The following is a 15445-nucleotide window of genomic DNA, read 5'->3' on the forward strand; positions in this document are numbered from 1 at the left end:
CATTTTAATGTATTCTTTTATTTGGTTAAATTTGGTGCATATTTTCATCCAAAAAAAACTTGAAAATGACTAAAATTTTCTCTTCAACTTTTTTTGAAGGTGTTTTTTAAAAAGAGGGTTTGTTTTGACATTTTCAGAATTCAGCATTTCAATTTTTCAAAATATTTTCCTTTTAAAATTCATGCACATGTTAAAAGGACCAAAATGAAGTAAAACAATGTTTCATTTGCTCCAAAAAAAAGGAAGTGTGGCATTTTTTTCCCCCTACCAAATAAAATAAAAAGTTTCCATCTTAAATCAACCTGAACTGAATTTGTTGTTGTGGTTGTTATTTTTTTTTAGGGTTAGCCACCAAGCTGAAAAATAAATTTACACAGCTTTGAGAGCAAGTATTAAAAGTGTTATGCTGAATAGAAATCATAAGCAGAATCACTGATTGTTAATTTTATCAATTATAACTTGTTATGTTTGTTAAAGAGAATCAAGGCCCCATCGTGCTAGGCTCTATCCATATATACTGAGGATCCCAAAAAGTCCAGAGCTTATGTTAAAACTGAACTTGGCACCTTACAGTGGAAAAATGACAGTTCAGTGCCTGAATCTTATTTGAATACTGTATAACTGAAGTCATCTATTCACACATTGTAGGCTTTTGAATAAGGGCTCCTGACTAAATGCTTCTGCTTCTCTTTTCGAAAGCAAAGCAAGTTGTGGAAATCCTTTTTTGAAAAGCAATATTTGCTATTTGATCCAAGAGGGAAATAAAACCCTATACATGGCCTCCTGGTCATTTGACCCCAGTACTCTTTCCTGCCATGGCAGGGGGTCGGACTCGATGATCTGCTCAGGTCCCTTCCGACCCTACAAACTATGAAACTATGAAACATTTTTATGGAATGTTGCATGTGCGGTATGTTTGCAGTAATGTTATATCATAATCATATGCTTTTAAAGCTTCAGGAGAGAAGAGCAAACATCTGCACTGTATGTTCCATGAAAGTCACACATTTCCTCCATAGTCCCACTGTATATCTTAACATAGCAGGTTGCAGGAGCAGCTCACCTATAGCTCTATATATGGAGGTGACTTGCTCCACAGTTTGATAATTGAGAAATTAGGGACCACAATGTCCGGAGACAAACCCATTAGCAATTACAGGGGGATGGGCTGGTTATGAATATATGAACCCTATTTATGGAGGTGGAGTGAATGCTGTCAAAGTGGATCAGGCTGGATGGCCAGCTCAGTCCATGAACCGTGACATATTTTGGGGTCTCCAAATTATTACTCAGAACAGTGGTCAGTTTATAGACAGATCTGTCATAGCCACCTCTTTTGCCATAATTATTTTTCATTTTCTTAGTGTTTATTTTTATCCTTCTATTCACTTAAGTAAAAGCTTGTGTAGAGTATAGGTTGTTTATTAGCAGCTGACTTGATTTGCACTGTTGATCTCAGTCTTTGCTCTTAGTCTGATGCCTAGTTAAGTTTGAAATGGCAGATGTTTTGGTATTCAACAACCCCCTTGGAAATAATACATTAGCTACACATGGAAACATTGCTTCTATGGAGCAATTTAAAAATTTCAACGCTTCATTTTTTTGCAAATTATCTTTAAAAAATAATACTGGAGCATAAAGATATTTTAATCTGATAGTTTCTTTCTTCAAAAGGTAGGTGTCATGTAGAGGTAGTGCAGCAGTCAGTCATTATATATGGAAGCAGAACTGTTAATGTGAATGATTAGAGACAATGGAAGTGCAGTATGAGACAAAGTGCCAGATTCTGTTCCATCCATTGGATGTCTAAGTGGACTTAGATGCATAAATGTGATTCTGTTCCATTCTGTCCAAGTGCTGCAAATCCATTAATGCATTTACTTTTGTGACACTATCATATATAAGCAGTGGAAACTTGGCAAACAACTAGGGAGGGAGTATATGAGTATTGCTCAGGCATAGGGGTTAGAGATGTAAAATTTCCAGAAAATTTGAAGCCATGGGGGGGGGAAAGGGGGAGTTTTGGGAGGGTGGAAAAAAACAAAAATTGGGGGGGAAATTGAAACGTATGCAATACTTATTTTCTTAGTGCCCTTTACAAATCTAAATTCACTTTGCTACTTTAAGAATATAATATGTATTATGTATAACTTGGTTTGCTCATAAAATTATCATGTTTGGTATGTTTATTACATTTAAAAGTATAGTTTATTCGGATAATTACAAATTTACTAATTGATTTTACTTTACAATGTTTTTAATTTTTGTTATAAATGGAGCTACAAGCTGCTGAACTCTAAGGAACCTACCATCTCTTAATTTTTGCCAATTTATGAGAAACAAGCAAAAATTAAAGTTGAAAATAGAAGAAACTATCAACATTATAGTAAAACAAAGAAAGTTATTATGTGTTCTGGACTTAGTCTCCTCTACAGTGTCAAGCAGATACAGAAAGTACTCCTTTTTAGAAAAAGAACTGAGAAGAAAAAAAAGGGGGGGGGAAACCCAAGACTCATTGAATACAAATTTTGCTATATGAAACTTTGTATAATCAGTCTCATTTTCTGAGCTATCACTATCAGCAGTTTCTGCTTCTTCTGATTCTTCATTTTTATCATCTTCATGGGCTTCTAAAAACTGAAGGTTTGCCCGGATTGAGGCAAGCTTCTCTACTATTTCACATGTTCATTTATTTCCTGATTTGGTGCGAGTATTTCCAAGCATAGACCAGTTTCTTTTACATGCTGCAGAAGATGGAGGAATCTGAAGCGGGCGAGAAGTAAGAGGAGTCAGAGGCTGTGTTGTTCAAAGGCCTTGTCACCATGTTGCAGGAGGGATATGCTTGGCAGAGTCCCAGACTGCATTCCTGGACCAAATACCTGAAGATGTTCTGTATTCTGCAACATTTGAAAGTACTTTTCCAACATCAAGTCCTAAGTGCGTTGCTTGTTTTGTAATCCAGTCAAATGCAGCAGCAGTGCTATCATCACTAACATTTCTGACGTTGAATCTTGGATCCAAGACATTTGCAGCAGCATGAATTGATTGGCAACAAAATTCTTCCCATCTGTTAATAAAGTCTTTCACTTTTCTTTCTTCTGTACTTGTAAGTAGAGATACACTTAGATTCCCCAAAACAGTTGATTTTATCTGGGTAAGGAATGTCTGTCAAAAGTGCACTGTCTGGTTCAGATGCAGTGATTACAGAAGAAATTGACTTTAGAATCTTCAGGGAGTTTTGCAGCTGAACCCAGAAGACATCCTCATCAAGTACAGTGGTCCTTACACTTCTGGGTACTTTAAGATCCTCAGGTATTACTATTTCTTGAAGAGCTTCTTTGTTTTTTAGTAAACTTTCAAATGAGATCACTACTCCACCCCAACTAGTTTTACTACAGAGTTTGAGTGTCACTATTTTATTCTTTGCATTCTGTTCTTCCTGCTTCTTCTTAAAGACTGCAGCTACAATATGAGTAGCTTTTTACATGTTTTATAACTTATTTTGCTCTTCTATAGATCTTTTGCAGAGTGCACCATTTTGCTGACGGAGAAAAAAGAAAATTATAATTTAGTGGCTAGCTTGCATTATATAAACACTAAGCTACAGCATGTACAAATTTAGTAATGGATGGAGGAGAGTTAACTGAACAACTTCCCTGCCCTGCAGGCCTCACCTCACTAATAAAGTTGGGTGATTGGTCACAAAACATCAGATTAGTAGGAATTCAATTACGAATTACATAGGTTAGGAAAATTACACCAATTCAGCTAAAATATAGTTTAATATACTGAATTCAAATACATTTAAACTCTTACCTTTCAGTAAGGAAGTATACTTTCTTTCAGCTCTTTTGTGCTGCTTCTGTACTTCTGTGGATCTCAGGGTCACAGGGCCAGGAGGAGGCAGGTTCCTTTCAACTCCAAAACCTTTAGACTTGCTCAGTCTCCTCTCCTGAGGCTTTTGAGCAAGAAGGCAATAAGCTCCTTGTTTCTAATTGCTACAGGAACGAATGGATGCTGCTGCCAGTGTCTACTCCCAGTCCTTTGAGGCCTAGTCAGGAGGACAGGAGCAGATCAACCAACCTCTAGATCAAAAGTCCACAATAGAGGAAGTCCACAAGCAAAGGAGGAACTGAATCCTTCTTCCTTCTTTTGTGAAAATGGCAGTGCCCCCTGGGGGCAGGAATGCATCTTGCTCTTACATTTGAGAGTTGTAATGTACTGCTTGTCCTCGGTGTACAGGAATTGTAATGATCTGATACTATAGATAGTCTTACATAAAAGTCTTCCTATTATGTAATTATTAGGAAACATTTGGGGGGAGTAAAGGGTAGCAATATATGGACACCTTGTCTTAAATATTTTATTCATCATTCTAAAAGAAAAACTTTCATAACAGATTTTTTAAATTTCTCAAAAAATGTTCAATTTTTTCAGTTTTTCCAAACAAAAACAAATCCTCAGAAAAAACGGAAAAAAACCATTTTTTTCTGAATTTTTCTGGGTTTTTTCCAGGCCTTCACATTTCTAACAGGGATGAAATCGGGGGCCGCATCCACATGAGCAAGGGTGTGCATTTGAAGCAGCACAAATTGTGATGCTGCTTTGTGCCACAGTGGGTGCCCCTGCCTGTGCGCTTTGCAGTGGGACACTTTTGTCCTGCTGCTCCATGTGTTGCAGGGGGGCTGGCTGGAGCACAGAGTCCTACAGCACAGTGGGCTAGCCAGCAGGCAGCCCCCGTAGTGAAGCACCCTGTGCCCAGGCCAGCCAGGGAGCGGCATGTGGAGAAGGGGGAGCAAGCAGCTCAGGACTGCCTGCTCCCACTCTTGGCACACCGCAGAGCCCCTGCACTGAGACGCATGGAGACAGGGAAGCAGACACCACAGTTTCCCCATCTCAAAGCACGCTGCACCCCAGCCAGCTGCCTCACTGCTGCACTTCCTGCTCCCCTGTCTCCAGGTGTATCCTGGCACACACCACTTTGGTGTGCTTTGTGCTGCTTATTTCTTTGGGGGACGGGGACAGTGGGGGGGTTGTTATTGGGAAATCCTGGTAGCAAATTTCACCCTGGCACTGCAAATTAGCAGCACCATGGTTTAACATGCATGGGGTGTGGGTTTGTTGCACTGCAAAGTTTTGTGGCATCACAAACCACTTGTCTGGATCCAGCCAGGAAGTCCAAAGTACAATTGGAGTTGCACTTCACAAGGGACGTGAAGGATAACAAGAAGGGTTCCTACAAGTACTTCAGCATCAGAAGGAAGATCAGGAAAAGTGTGAGCCCTTTACTAAATGTGGGAGGCAACCTAGTTACAGATGATGCAGAAAAGCCTGAAGTGCTCAATGCCTTTTTAACGTCAGTCTTCACAGGCAAGGTCAGCTCCCAGACTACTGCACTGGGCAGCACAGTTTGGGGAGGAGGCGAGCAGCCAACAGTGGCAAAAGAACAGGTTAGGGACTATTTAGAAAAACTGGACGTGTACAAGTCCACAGGGCTGGACAGGATGCACCCAAGGGGAACGTCCATTCATGCAGGCACATGCGCTTGCAGCGGCTCAAATAGAAGTGGTACAAAGTTGAGCCAGGCCTTTTTGCCTCAATGCAAGTGCCCAGACGTGCACTTCCGTGTGGGGCAAATTGTGCCACTTGGGGCAAAATAACTCCGCCTGGCTCCTCCCAGATCTGCAGCCAGGAGGAGCTAGAGCCTGGGATCAGCACCCGTACTGGCTCCAGCAGTATAAAAAGCTGCCCTGGCAAGTAGCTCAGGGCTACTCGCTCTCAGGAGCTTCTGGGGCCTGGCCAATTGGTACCTGGGGACACTACCCCTTCTGCCAGCTGGACTGCTCAAGCAGCCCTGAGAGTTCCCTGCACCGTCTACCCACTGCAGCAGTCTGGCAGTAGGGGCTGCTGCCTGGCTGCGACCTGGTGCCACCAGTGACAACATGTGGCCCCAAGGCTGCATGCCTGCCAGACCCAGATGGGGACAGCATGCTGAGACACTTTGTAGCACTACAAAAATGTAGCTCTGTGAAGTCATAGCAGCATTCCACTGGCTGCAGGGCTGCAAAGTCATCCTAAAGGTGATCTCTAACAATGGGGCAGTGGGGTGCTGCTCCTCAGGCCCTCTCTCCCTAGAGAAGCCTGATCACAGACAGCCTGCCCTCTCCCCAGGCATATGCAGCTGCCAGAAATAAAACTCTACCCCCTCACATGCTATGAACACGAGCCTGCAATGATGAACATGAGCCTGCAATGCGATGCTGTGGCTAGTAAAGCAAGCAAAATGCTGGCTTGAATCCATAGATGCTTATCAAGCAAATCCCGGGACGTCATTCTGCCCTTGTACTTGGCCTTGGTGAGGCTGCAGCTGAAGTACTGCATCCAGTTTTGAGCTCCACAATTCAAAAAGGATGTGGAGAAGCCTGAGAGAGTCCAGAGAAGAGCCACGCACATGATCAGAGGTCAGGAAAACAGACCTTATGATGGCAGGCTGAGCACCACGGGGCTCTTTAGCCTGGAAAAACACAGGCTCAGGGGTGATCTGATGGCCACCTATAAGTTTATCGGCGTGACCACCAGTATCTGGGGGAATGTTTGTTCACCAGAGCGCCCCAAGGGATGACGAGGTCGAATGGTCATAAACTACCACAAGACCGTTTCAGGCTGGACACAAGGAAGAATTTCTTTACTGTCCGAGCCCCCAAGGTCTGGAACAGCCTGCCATCGGAGGTGGCTCAAGCACCTACACTGAGTGCCTTCAAGAGCAAATTGGATGCTTATCTTGCTGGGATCCTATGACCCCAGCTGACTTCCTGCCCTTTGGGCAGGGGGCTGGACTCGATGATCTTCCGAGGTCCCTTCCAGCCCTGATGTCTATGAAATCTGTGCTGCCTGCAGGTGTAGAAGGGGCAAAGAGAACTTCTTCCCTTGCTCCTACCTAACCCCTGGTAGTGCTGGGCAGTCATAGTGTATGCTCACTTTTTGTAGTGCTACTAGAACATATCTAGTGCTACACATTTATTGCCTGTCCATGGACTCAGTTCACTTACATGTGGCACAGTTCCCTAACAATTAATGGTGAGATTGTGAGCTGTGGTTCTGAGAGTACTGTACAGTAATGTAAATGTAAAAGGAAATACACAGTAATTGTCAGTGCATGTGAATGTTTCATTAAAAAGACTGGTTCACAGAGAATATTATCTCAGGGCTTACCTAATCTATCTGAACAAAAATTGATTAAATGCTTAAATTAATTAAACGAGACTTTACAGGGATGCTCCATTAATCCTCAGTTTTTCTGCTCTGCTTCCTTAGGAGACTTGCAAAATCAACATTGTTGCTGATTCCATTATTTGGCGTACACTACATGGTTTTTGCTGTGTTTCCCATCCGCATTTCCCATCACTATCAAATAATTTTTGAGTTATGTTTGGGATCTTTTCAGGTAAAGTGTAAACCTATTTCTTAAGTCTTATTGGTTAGTATTTGCCCAAGGCAGTATAGGGTGTAGACCTTATAGACCAGAATCTCAACCAGGGTGCCAGGGCACTGTGGAGTGCCAACAGATGCTTTGAAGGGTACCGCAAGATGCAAGGAGATAAGTGAGGTGTGAGGAGATAAGCAGATGAGTGCAGACTCAGGCCTGTCCCTTGCCTGGACAATCCCCCACCTCTGTTATCCAGCCCCTCTTCAAGGAGGTAAGCACTGCAGTACATAAAGTAGTTTTGAAAGTGGATACTACTCAATTCATAAAAGTTATGGAGGGGCGCCTCAAGTCCAGAAGGGTTGAGAACCATTGTTATAGGGAAGAGGCAGTCAGAGAGAAATTCTTTTTGTAGGTGACTGTCTACTTTGTTAGATGCCATGGTTTAGTTTGCTGCTGTACACTAACCAATGAACATATTTACTTACAGGGACTGGTTGTTGCAGTACTGTACTGCTTTCTGAACAGTGAAGTAAGTCTCACTTTTTTCAGTGTTATTAACTAGTATTTTCAGGATGGTAGCTATAAATGTAAGAATTCTGGTACATGAATTGTGCAGTAGTATTAAAAGCACCAAGAGAATGTGTTTTCTAAAGAATACATATATAGTAATTTCTATATGAAATTAAATTACACAAGCTGCAACAAACATTGGACTGGGTTGGGGGTTGGTTGAAACACTTTTTGGGACCTGTCTTCCCCCAAAATAAGGCAGTGTTAGCAAATTTGATAGATTATCAGGGATCCTGGTGTTCTCTGATTTAAAAAAAAAATTCAGCCCCCACAAATGGGTCAGACTTTTTCAAATTGCTCAGCACTCAGCAGCTTCAATTGTTCTTAAATGTAGTGAAGCTGGTGCATCTCTTTTGGTGCAGCGTGCCACTTCATTTAGGCACCTGGACAGGTAGTGAGCTCTTACAAAAATCAATGATCTATTTAGGACCTGACATAGGAATGGCTGGATGCCAAGCTCTTTATTAAAACCTGGCCCTTACTGAACAGCTTGGCACATTTATCCTCCTCTTCAGAATTTGTAACCAATTTGGTATGATGACCAATATACTCATGGACACATTTCCTAAGCAGGAAGGTACCTTTGTTGCATAATCACATTTCAGAGCAGAACATATTGCAGGCAGCAGGCAGTGCAAGACAGGAGTGCATGCCTTTCCTGGAGCAGAGGATTAGGATCTGGATCTCATTAGTACTCTTTTACACTGATGCACTGTGCTAGTCACGGAAATTACCTGTGCTTCAGTTTTACACCTGTAAAGGCAAATAATAATTAGCTGCCTACTAGCTGATGAACCTCTTTTTATTGTTTTCTTCTCTACTTGAATATTTGATACACTTTAAATTCTGGAAATAGGAAAAAGTCAGTTGTTCTTGGTAATTGAATATTCTTAGTTAGATTAGGTTACAGAATGTTTCTAAAGGTCTATATGATGATTTCTATATGAGATAAAATTATACCAGAAAGAAAAATCTACTGAGTAGGTGGTTTAACCTCTCTTTTGGGACCTGTCTTACCCCAAAACAAGGGGTATGTTATAGGGTAATGTAACATAGAAAATATAAAACATATAATTAATTATAATATTTAGCGCACATGGAGTGCCTTCCATTTGAGGATTTCAGTTCTGTGCAGACATTAACTAAGCTGAGTGCAACATGGAGCAGTGGTGCTCACAGTTTTGGCTGAGCTGGGACTGGTCTCCAGGCTGCCCCTGCTCAGCCAGGGTTGGGCTCTGGGGTCCATGTTGCCCCTGCCCAGCTAGAATCAGGCTCTGGAGCTCAGTGCCTCCCCTGCTCAGCTAGGATTGGGCTCTAGGAGCTCCATGCTGCCCCCACCCAGCCAGGTTGGGCTCTGGGGGCTTCATGCTGCCCCTGGCCAGTCTCTACATGCCAGGGTCAGGCTCCTTGCTGCCCTGTGCACCTGATCTAGTGTGCAGGATCCATGGGGGCCCCCTTGGCCCAGATTACACAGCGCCAGGGGCTCAACCTGTCCTGTAAGCTTACGGGTTGAGCACCCTTGACCTAGAGAGAGAGTTATGCTAAATATTCCAGCTAGGCTAACGCTGGAGAAATTTAGTCAGGCATTATGACTTGAGCGATGCAGTATCAAATATCGCTCTGGAACCCAGGAATTCTGCCTCCCTGCTGTGTGTTTTAAACTCAGAATTATGCTGCCAATCTGCATTTAAAGAGTTTATAGTTAAAATTTAGTTTTTTTCCTGCTTTGCACAACACTTACTGTTGATGGAACATTTTCAAGTCCTTGGATGGAAGACACTGATGAGTATAAAATAGGATGAAAATCGCTTCTTTGGCTCTTTAACTAAATTTTGTTTGGAGATACAGTAGGAACTGTTCTAGTCGCATGCTACCATTGAGAGTACAAATCTTTATCATGTAAAGAGAGTACTTTTGGCTAGCGTTCATTTTCTTTAAAACATAGGTACAAAGTGAGCTGAAAAGGAAATGGCGGAGCTTGTGCTTGAACACAACTGTGGGCCGAGAGTACAGACTACATAGTTCTTCAATTTCTCAGAATGGGTCAGAAAGTATCTCTCAGCTCCATTGGAATTCAAGGGCTCAATCTTCTATGCAGACAGAGACCACCATAATATAAACCATACAGGTTGTCCTGCGTCTTCTCTCCCTCCAAAAAAAGCTCAAGCTAAAGACTATTGGATGTATTGTATGCAGCTCAATGTGATATTTCCTAAAATGTACAGTTTGTGCTTTGCTTTTCTGTGTATTGATGTGTGGGGAATGGCCTTGTGCAGTGGATCAAGTAACAGGTGGGCCGCCTCATTTGTGGACACTTTGTGCTTTTCTTCAATCCTGTTCATGTTAGACTCCTATGTTCTGTTGTCATTTTTTACTAAAAGTAACTATTCTGAATATAACTTATTTGCTCCCTTTCTTTTTATATACAAAATGGAAGGTACACTGAACCCAGATTAATGTATGCTGCTTTCGTCCATGTTTGAGTGAGTGAGTGAGGAGGGAGGTGAGGGAGTATCTTACCACTTCAACTGTAGTTAAAGAAATACTACTTTCCTACAGATTCCAGACCCTAATGACAGAAAACAAAAGGAAAATAGAGATACTTAAGGCTACATAATGTCCTTGATCCCATATAGAAATCTATTTGACTGAAGTAATAATCCAGCAGGTTGATCAAGAGCAGTATGAGCCCTTATTTGACACAGAAGAAACAAAGTCCTTTCTAATTCTGTTTCATTTCAGAGGTGACTTTCTAGTGTTTGATCCTAAGGGCTCTGTTCTATGCTGTTACACAAGAGTGCACATTTTTCTATATACCGTATTTTTCAGACCATAAGACACACTTTTTTCCCCCCAAAAGTGGGGGGAAAACGAGGGTGCGTCTTATGGTCCGAAGGTGTGTGTCCCAGGGAGACGGGGCGGAGCTTGCCCGCGGAGGCGGCGGAGCCCGAGCGGGACATCCGCCGCTTGTTTACACCGGAAGCCGGCGCCCGTGCCGGTGGCCGGGAGCCGGCAATAAAAATGGCCGGCCACCGGCACACATAGTCTCTCCTGCCATAAAAACTGGGTGCGTCTTATGGTCAGGTGCATCTTATGGTCCGAAAAATACGGTATCTCAATGCAGAATGTGGGGCTGGTTTTGCAGATGTTGTGGAAAAACTCATTGCACAATAGTGATCATCATTAAAAAGTCAGTATTTGCCAATAGTGATATATCAGCCTACTGCATTTCTGCTCCTGGACTCGAGATTAAAATTATTTGCAGTATCTGTGTGGTATAATGTGGCAAATATTAACTTCTAAGCGGCTTCTATTTCAGGTTATTTTTCTTGCCTACCTGTGTACATGTTTTTGAGTGCAGTACTGAACTTTAATGGTTAAGTGACAGAGATGCAAGGTTTTTCTGATATTGTATTCTCATTTCTTTGATTCAAAATAAAAAATGTACGTTTTGGTTACTTTTAAAATAGATTTACAATACATTAGATAAATTTACAAGACAGATGTACAATATATGCGATAAATGAACTTAATGAGCCCACATTGAAATGAAAGTAGAGGTAAAATTATATTTGAACTGAATAATCAGGGATATATATCATAGACAAACAGAGACCTTGATTTCTTGTTTTTCAACTCTCAAAAGAGCCATTTCACTACTAGAGCAACCTAGCATAGGAGAAACAGGCTTGTGCATCCCAATTACCCATTGAAAACACATTTTTATATATATATTGTGATAGTTTATCTTTAGAATCACGTGTTTGGCAGTTGAACCTAAATTTATTAGATTATAATTTCTACTGGAGTTTAATGAACTGTGTAAATACTTTCAAGATAATGCCATTTTATATCTCTGAGCCATTTGAAAATTGGACTCTGTCTCTTAAACTACCATAAAAGGCATAAATTGAAAGAATATTTGGTAATCTCAAGTCCCTTATGTTGCCACTGCAAAATAAAAGACACAGAACTGACAAGTGCTTATAAACAGAAGCAAAACTTTTGCCATCGTAAAAGAAATGAGCAGTGTAATATTTACTTCTCATGTCACAACTGCCCATGTCCTTTCTAAATAACTAGTGTGAATAATGTATATTATTCTTGCTTCATAAACTGAAGTGTTACCATAATATTTCTGACAACAAATTGCATGGAAATAGCTACAGATATGAAGCATATGAAAGCTGCTACAAGATAGGGAAAGGATGCCGATTCTCCTCTTAGTTTGCAGGGATATACCTGCACAACTGTCACCAGCATTGAGAATACTGTTGTGAAATGTGTAAATACCTTTTCATCTATGGACTGATTTACCAATGTTTCTTCAGCTATTCACCTGTATAAGTCCATTAAATTCAACGGACTTGCACTGGAGTAAGTTTGAGTGAATCAAGACATGTGATTAGAAAATGCCCAGACCTAACAGTTGACACGAACACTGCAGAACATGAAACTGTTGTTACATGATAACAGCTATGATTTAAATGATAATCATTTAGGATTTTTTGGCAAATTATTTAACGAACTATCTTGAAGTTGTCTTCAGTACCAATGGGCGCGTCTACATGAGATGTTTACTGTGGAGTTTCCTAATTATTCGGTGGCCGAATCTCCAAATCCTAATCAAATCGGGAGACCCATTGAGTCAAAAGTCTCCCAGTTGATTCCGAGAGATTCGGCCATAGACTGCACAGACAGGCACTAGGCAGTGCCGGCGGGAGCAGCCAGACAAGCCCCAGCTTGAGCCGGCAGCCCCAGGAGAAGCACAGCTTGTCTGGCTTCCCTCCCCTGCTATGGTGAGGCAGGCAGTGCTGACAGCCCCAGGAGAAGTTGTGGGGGCTAGGGAGAATGATCCAGGAGCTGGGGGAATGATTGTGATCTGAGGGATCTAACTGGGACCTGGGGAATTGAACCAGGAGCTGGGGAATTGAACCGGGAGCTGAGGGGAAGTCCCTGTTTGTTCCTCCAGCCCCTGATCATTCCACCCAGCTCCCAGTTCCATTCCCCAGTTCCCAGTTCGTTTCCTCCAGCTCCCAATTGTTCCACCCAGCCCCTGTGGCTTCTTCCGGGGCTGCAAGCACTTTCTGCCCTGCCCGGGCTGGGTGCTGCTATAGGTGCAGCCGGACAAACTACGGCTTCTGCTGGGGCTGCCAGCTCAAGCTGAGGCTCATCTGGCTGCTCCCCCGGCTGTTCCCGCTGACACTACCTAGTGCCTGCCTGTACCGTCTATAGCCAAATAAGATTCAGCGCCAAAAAACTTTGGATTCAGCCAAATCAAATCAGGACAGTGATTCAAAGCAAAGCTTCAGTTCCTGATTCAATTCAGTGGAGATTTGCCCAGTGGCCAAATCTCCAAATCTGAATCGAATCAGAGGACCCTTTAATCTCTCCGAATATAATCGGAACTGTCCTAATTGATTCGGGGATATTCGGAAAGATTTGGCGATTTGGATATAGACACAGCTTTTTTTCTACATACCTCTAGGTAGCAGGCAACTCAAGAATGCTGTGATGCTGGGGCACACAGAGCATCCCACAGGAGCATGGGGCACTCCCCAGCACACTTGGCAGCAGACCCAGAAGTGAACCAGAATCACTTCCGGTCCACTTCTGGGTCTGCTAGAGAGCACAAGGGGGGGGGCCGCGCCCACCCCCAGCTTGGCAATTGGTGCCTCCTGGGTGTGGGGAGGCACCTGGGGTTGCCCCATGGCTGATTGCCAAGCTAGGGGGGTGTGGGGGAGTGCCCTTGCATGTTCCCCAGCAGACCCAGAAATGGACTGGAAGTTCTTGCGGTCCACTTCTGGTTTTGCTGCTGAGCATGTGGAAGGCCCCCCTATGCTCCTGTGGGACTCTCCGCACTGGTACTTTGAGGTATGTAGAAAAAACATTTAAAGCTGTGTCTGTGTCTGAATTACTGTTTCTCTGAATCAGCATTAAATCTTCAGGTTCGGATTCAGTCAAATCAAATTAGGGACAGTGATCCAAATCAACCATCGAATCACTGTCCCTGTTTCGGGCCAAATTCGAATCAAATGGGGCCTGCTTCACACACCCCTGGTATTGAGGAGTTCTGCCTTTTCCCATGTGTCAACTGTGGGCTGCCCCTGAGCAGTCAGTAGGGTCCCACAGTGTGTCCTGATTTTTTTTTTCTTGCTTCCTATGCATCTGTAAAAGGACTTTTTCTTGTCTTTTATGCTGGTTGCCAGCTTAATTTCCATGCTTGCCTTAGCTTTCCTTGTTTTATATCTGCAGGCCCTTGTGATACAGGTGTATTCCTCTCTGGTAGCTGATCCATTCTTCCATTGCTTATATGCTTCTTTCTTTTTCAAGAGCTTCTTAATATCCTTGTTGAGCAAAGCGGGTCTCTTGGTTTTTTTCCCAGTTTTCATCCGTGTGGGGATGACCTGTTTTTGAGCTGTGAGAATTGCCTCCTCAGGGAAGCACAACCATTCTTGGACTCCCAAATCCTCCAGTTGCTGATCGCAGAGGGCCTCTTCAACTAGCCTCTTGAGCCTGCCAAAATCTGCCTTCCTAAAATCTAGAACTTCTGTTCTGCTGACTGATTTCCCAGTCTTATGGTGGATGGTGAACTTTATCAGGTTGTGATCACTGTCATCCACAGCACCACCTTTTCTCAGGTTGCCTATGATATCTTATCCCCTGCAGAGCACTAAATCCAGAGTGGCCTTATGCCTACTAGGCCCTTCCACAACCTGTATCAGAAACAGATTGTCTGTTATTACCAAAAAATTGGCTGACCTGCTGGAGGTGGCCAAGAGGTCCTCCCAACAGATGTCAGGGTAGTTGAAGTCACCCATGACAATCATGGCTCTAGTGCCAGATGCCTCAGTCAGCTCTCCAGAGAATGCCTGATTGCACTCCTCCTCCTGGGAAGTAGGTCTGTAGTAGACTCCCACCATCAGGTGTCCCTCTTCTTGTCCCCTTTGTCTCCTGACCCAGAGGGTCTCAAGGGACCCTTCCCTGCTGTCAAACATGACCTGCAGGGAAGGGTACCATTCTTTCACATAGAGGGCCACACCTCCTCCCTTCTTTCTGACCCAATTCTTCGTGTAAAGCCTGTAGCCCTCTATTGAATGCCCAATCATGTGTTGTCTCACCAGGTCTCTTTCAACCCAATCAGATTGAAATACTTGTCAGCCAGAAGGAGCACTAATACCAGAATTCTTCTGGTATTCACATAAAGGCACCTGAGTTCCCCTCTGGTCACCTCAGGTTTTCTGTCATGCCACCTGGGTATCAAGATGCTAGTACGTTTCTGGATGTCCATTGCTTGAGCACCCTCCCATGTGTCATTGTGACTAGAGGATTCGTACACAGCAGTGGAACCTTCTCCCCAGCCCCTGGACAAGCCTAGTTTAAAGCCATCCTCAACAAGTCAGCAACTCTCGTAGCAAAGAGCTTCTTCCCCCTGCCTGTGAGACGAAT

At 43.1% G+C, this 15445-nt stretch overlaps 1 protein-coding gene across 2 annotated transcripts in view; it reads left to right on the top strand.

Annotated features, from left to right (window-relative positions):
• VIPR2 (vasoactive intestinal peptide receptor 2) overlaps positions 1 to 12262 on the top strand; it is a 113261-nt gene extending 100999 nt beyond the window's left edge. The window contains exons 10-12 of one of the 2 annotated variants that reach the window (XM_090047589.1): positions 7315 to 7444; positions 7914 to 7955; positions 9942 to 12262. In XM_090047589.1, the coding sequence (XP_089903715.1) occupies positions 7315 to 7444; positions 7914 to 7955; positions 9942 to 10115 (346 nt within the window). In that variant the 3' untranslated portion in view covers positions 10116 to 12262. The remainder of the gene's footprint in view (positions 1 to 7314; positions 7445 to 7913; positions 7956 to 9941) is intronic. The other variant, XM_090047588.1, reaches the window with a different exon arrangement.
• Positions 12263 to 15445: the final 3183 nt, after the last annotated feature.

Source organism: Crocodylus siamensis, chromosome 5 (assembly GCF_052110815.1).
Source record: "Crocodylus siamensis isolate JL-2025a chromosome 5, ASM5211081v1, whole genome shotgun sequence".
NCBI classification, from domain to species: domain Eukaryota; kingdom Metazoa; phylum Chordata; order Crocodylia; family Crocodylidae; genus Crocodylus; species Crocodylus siamensis.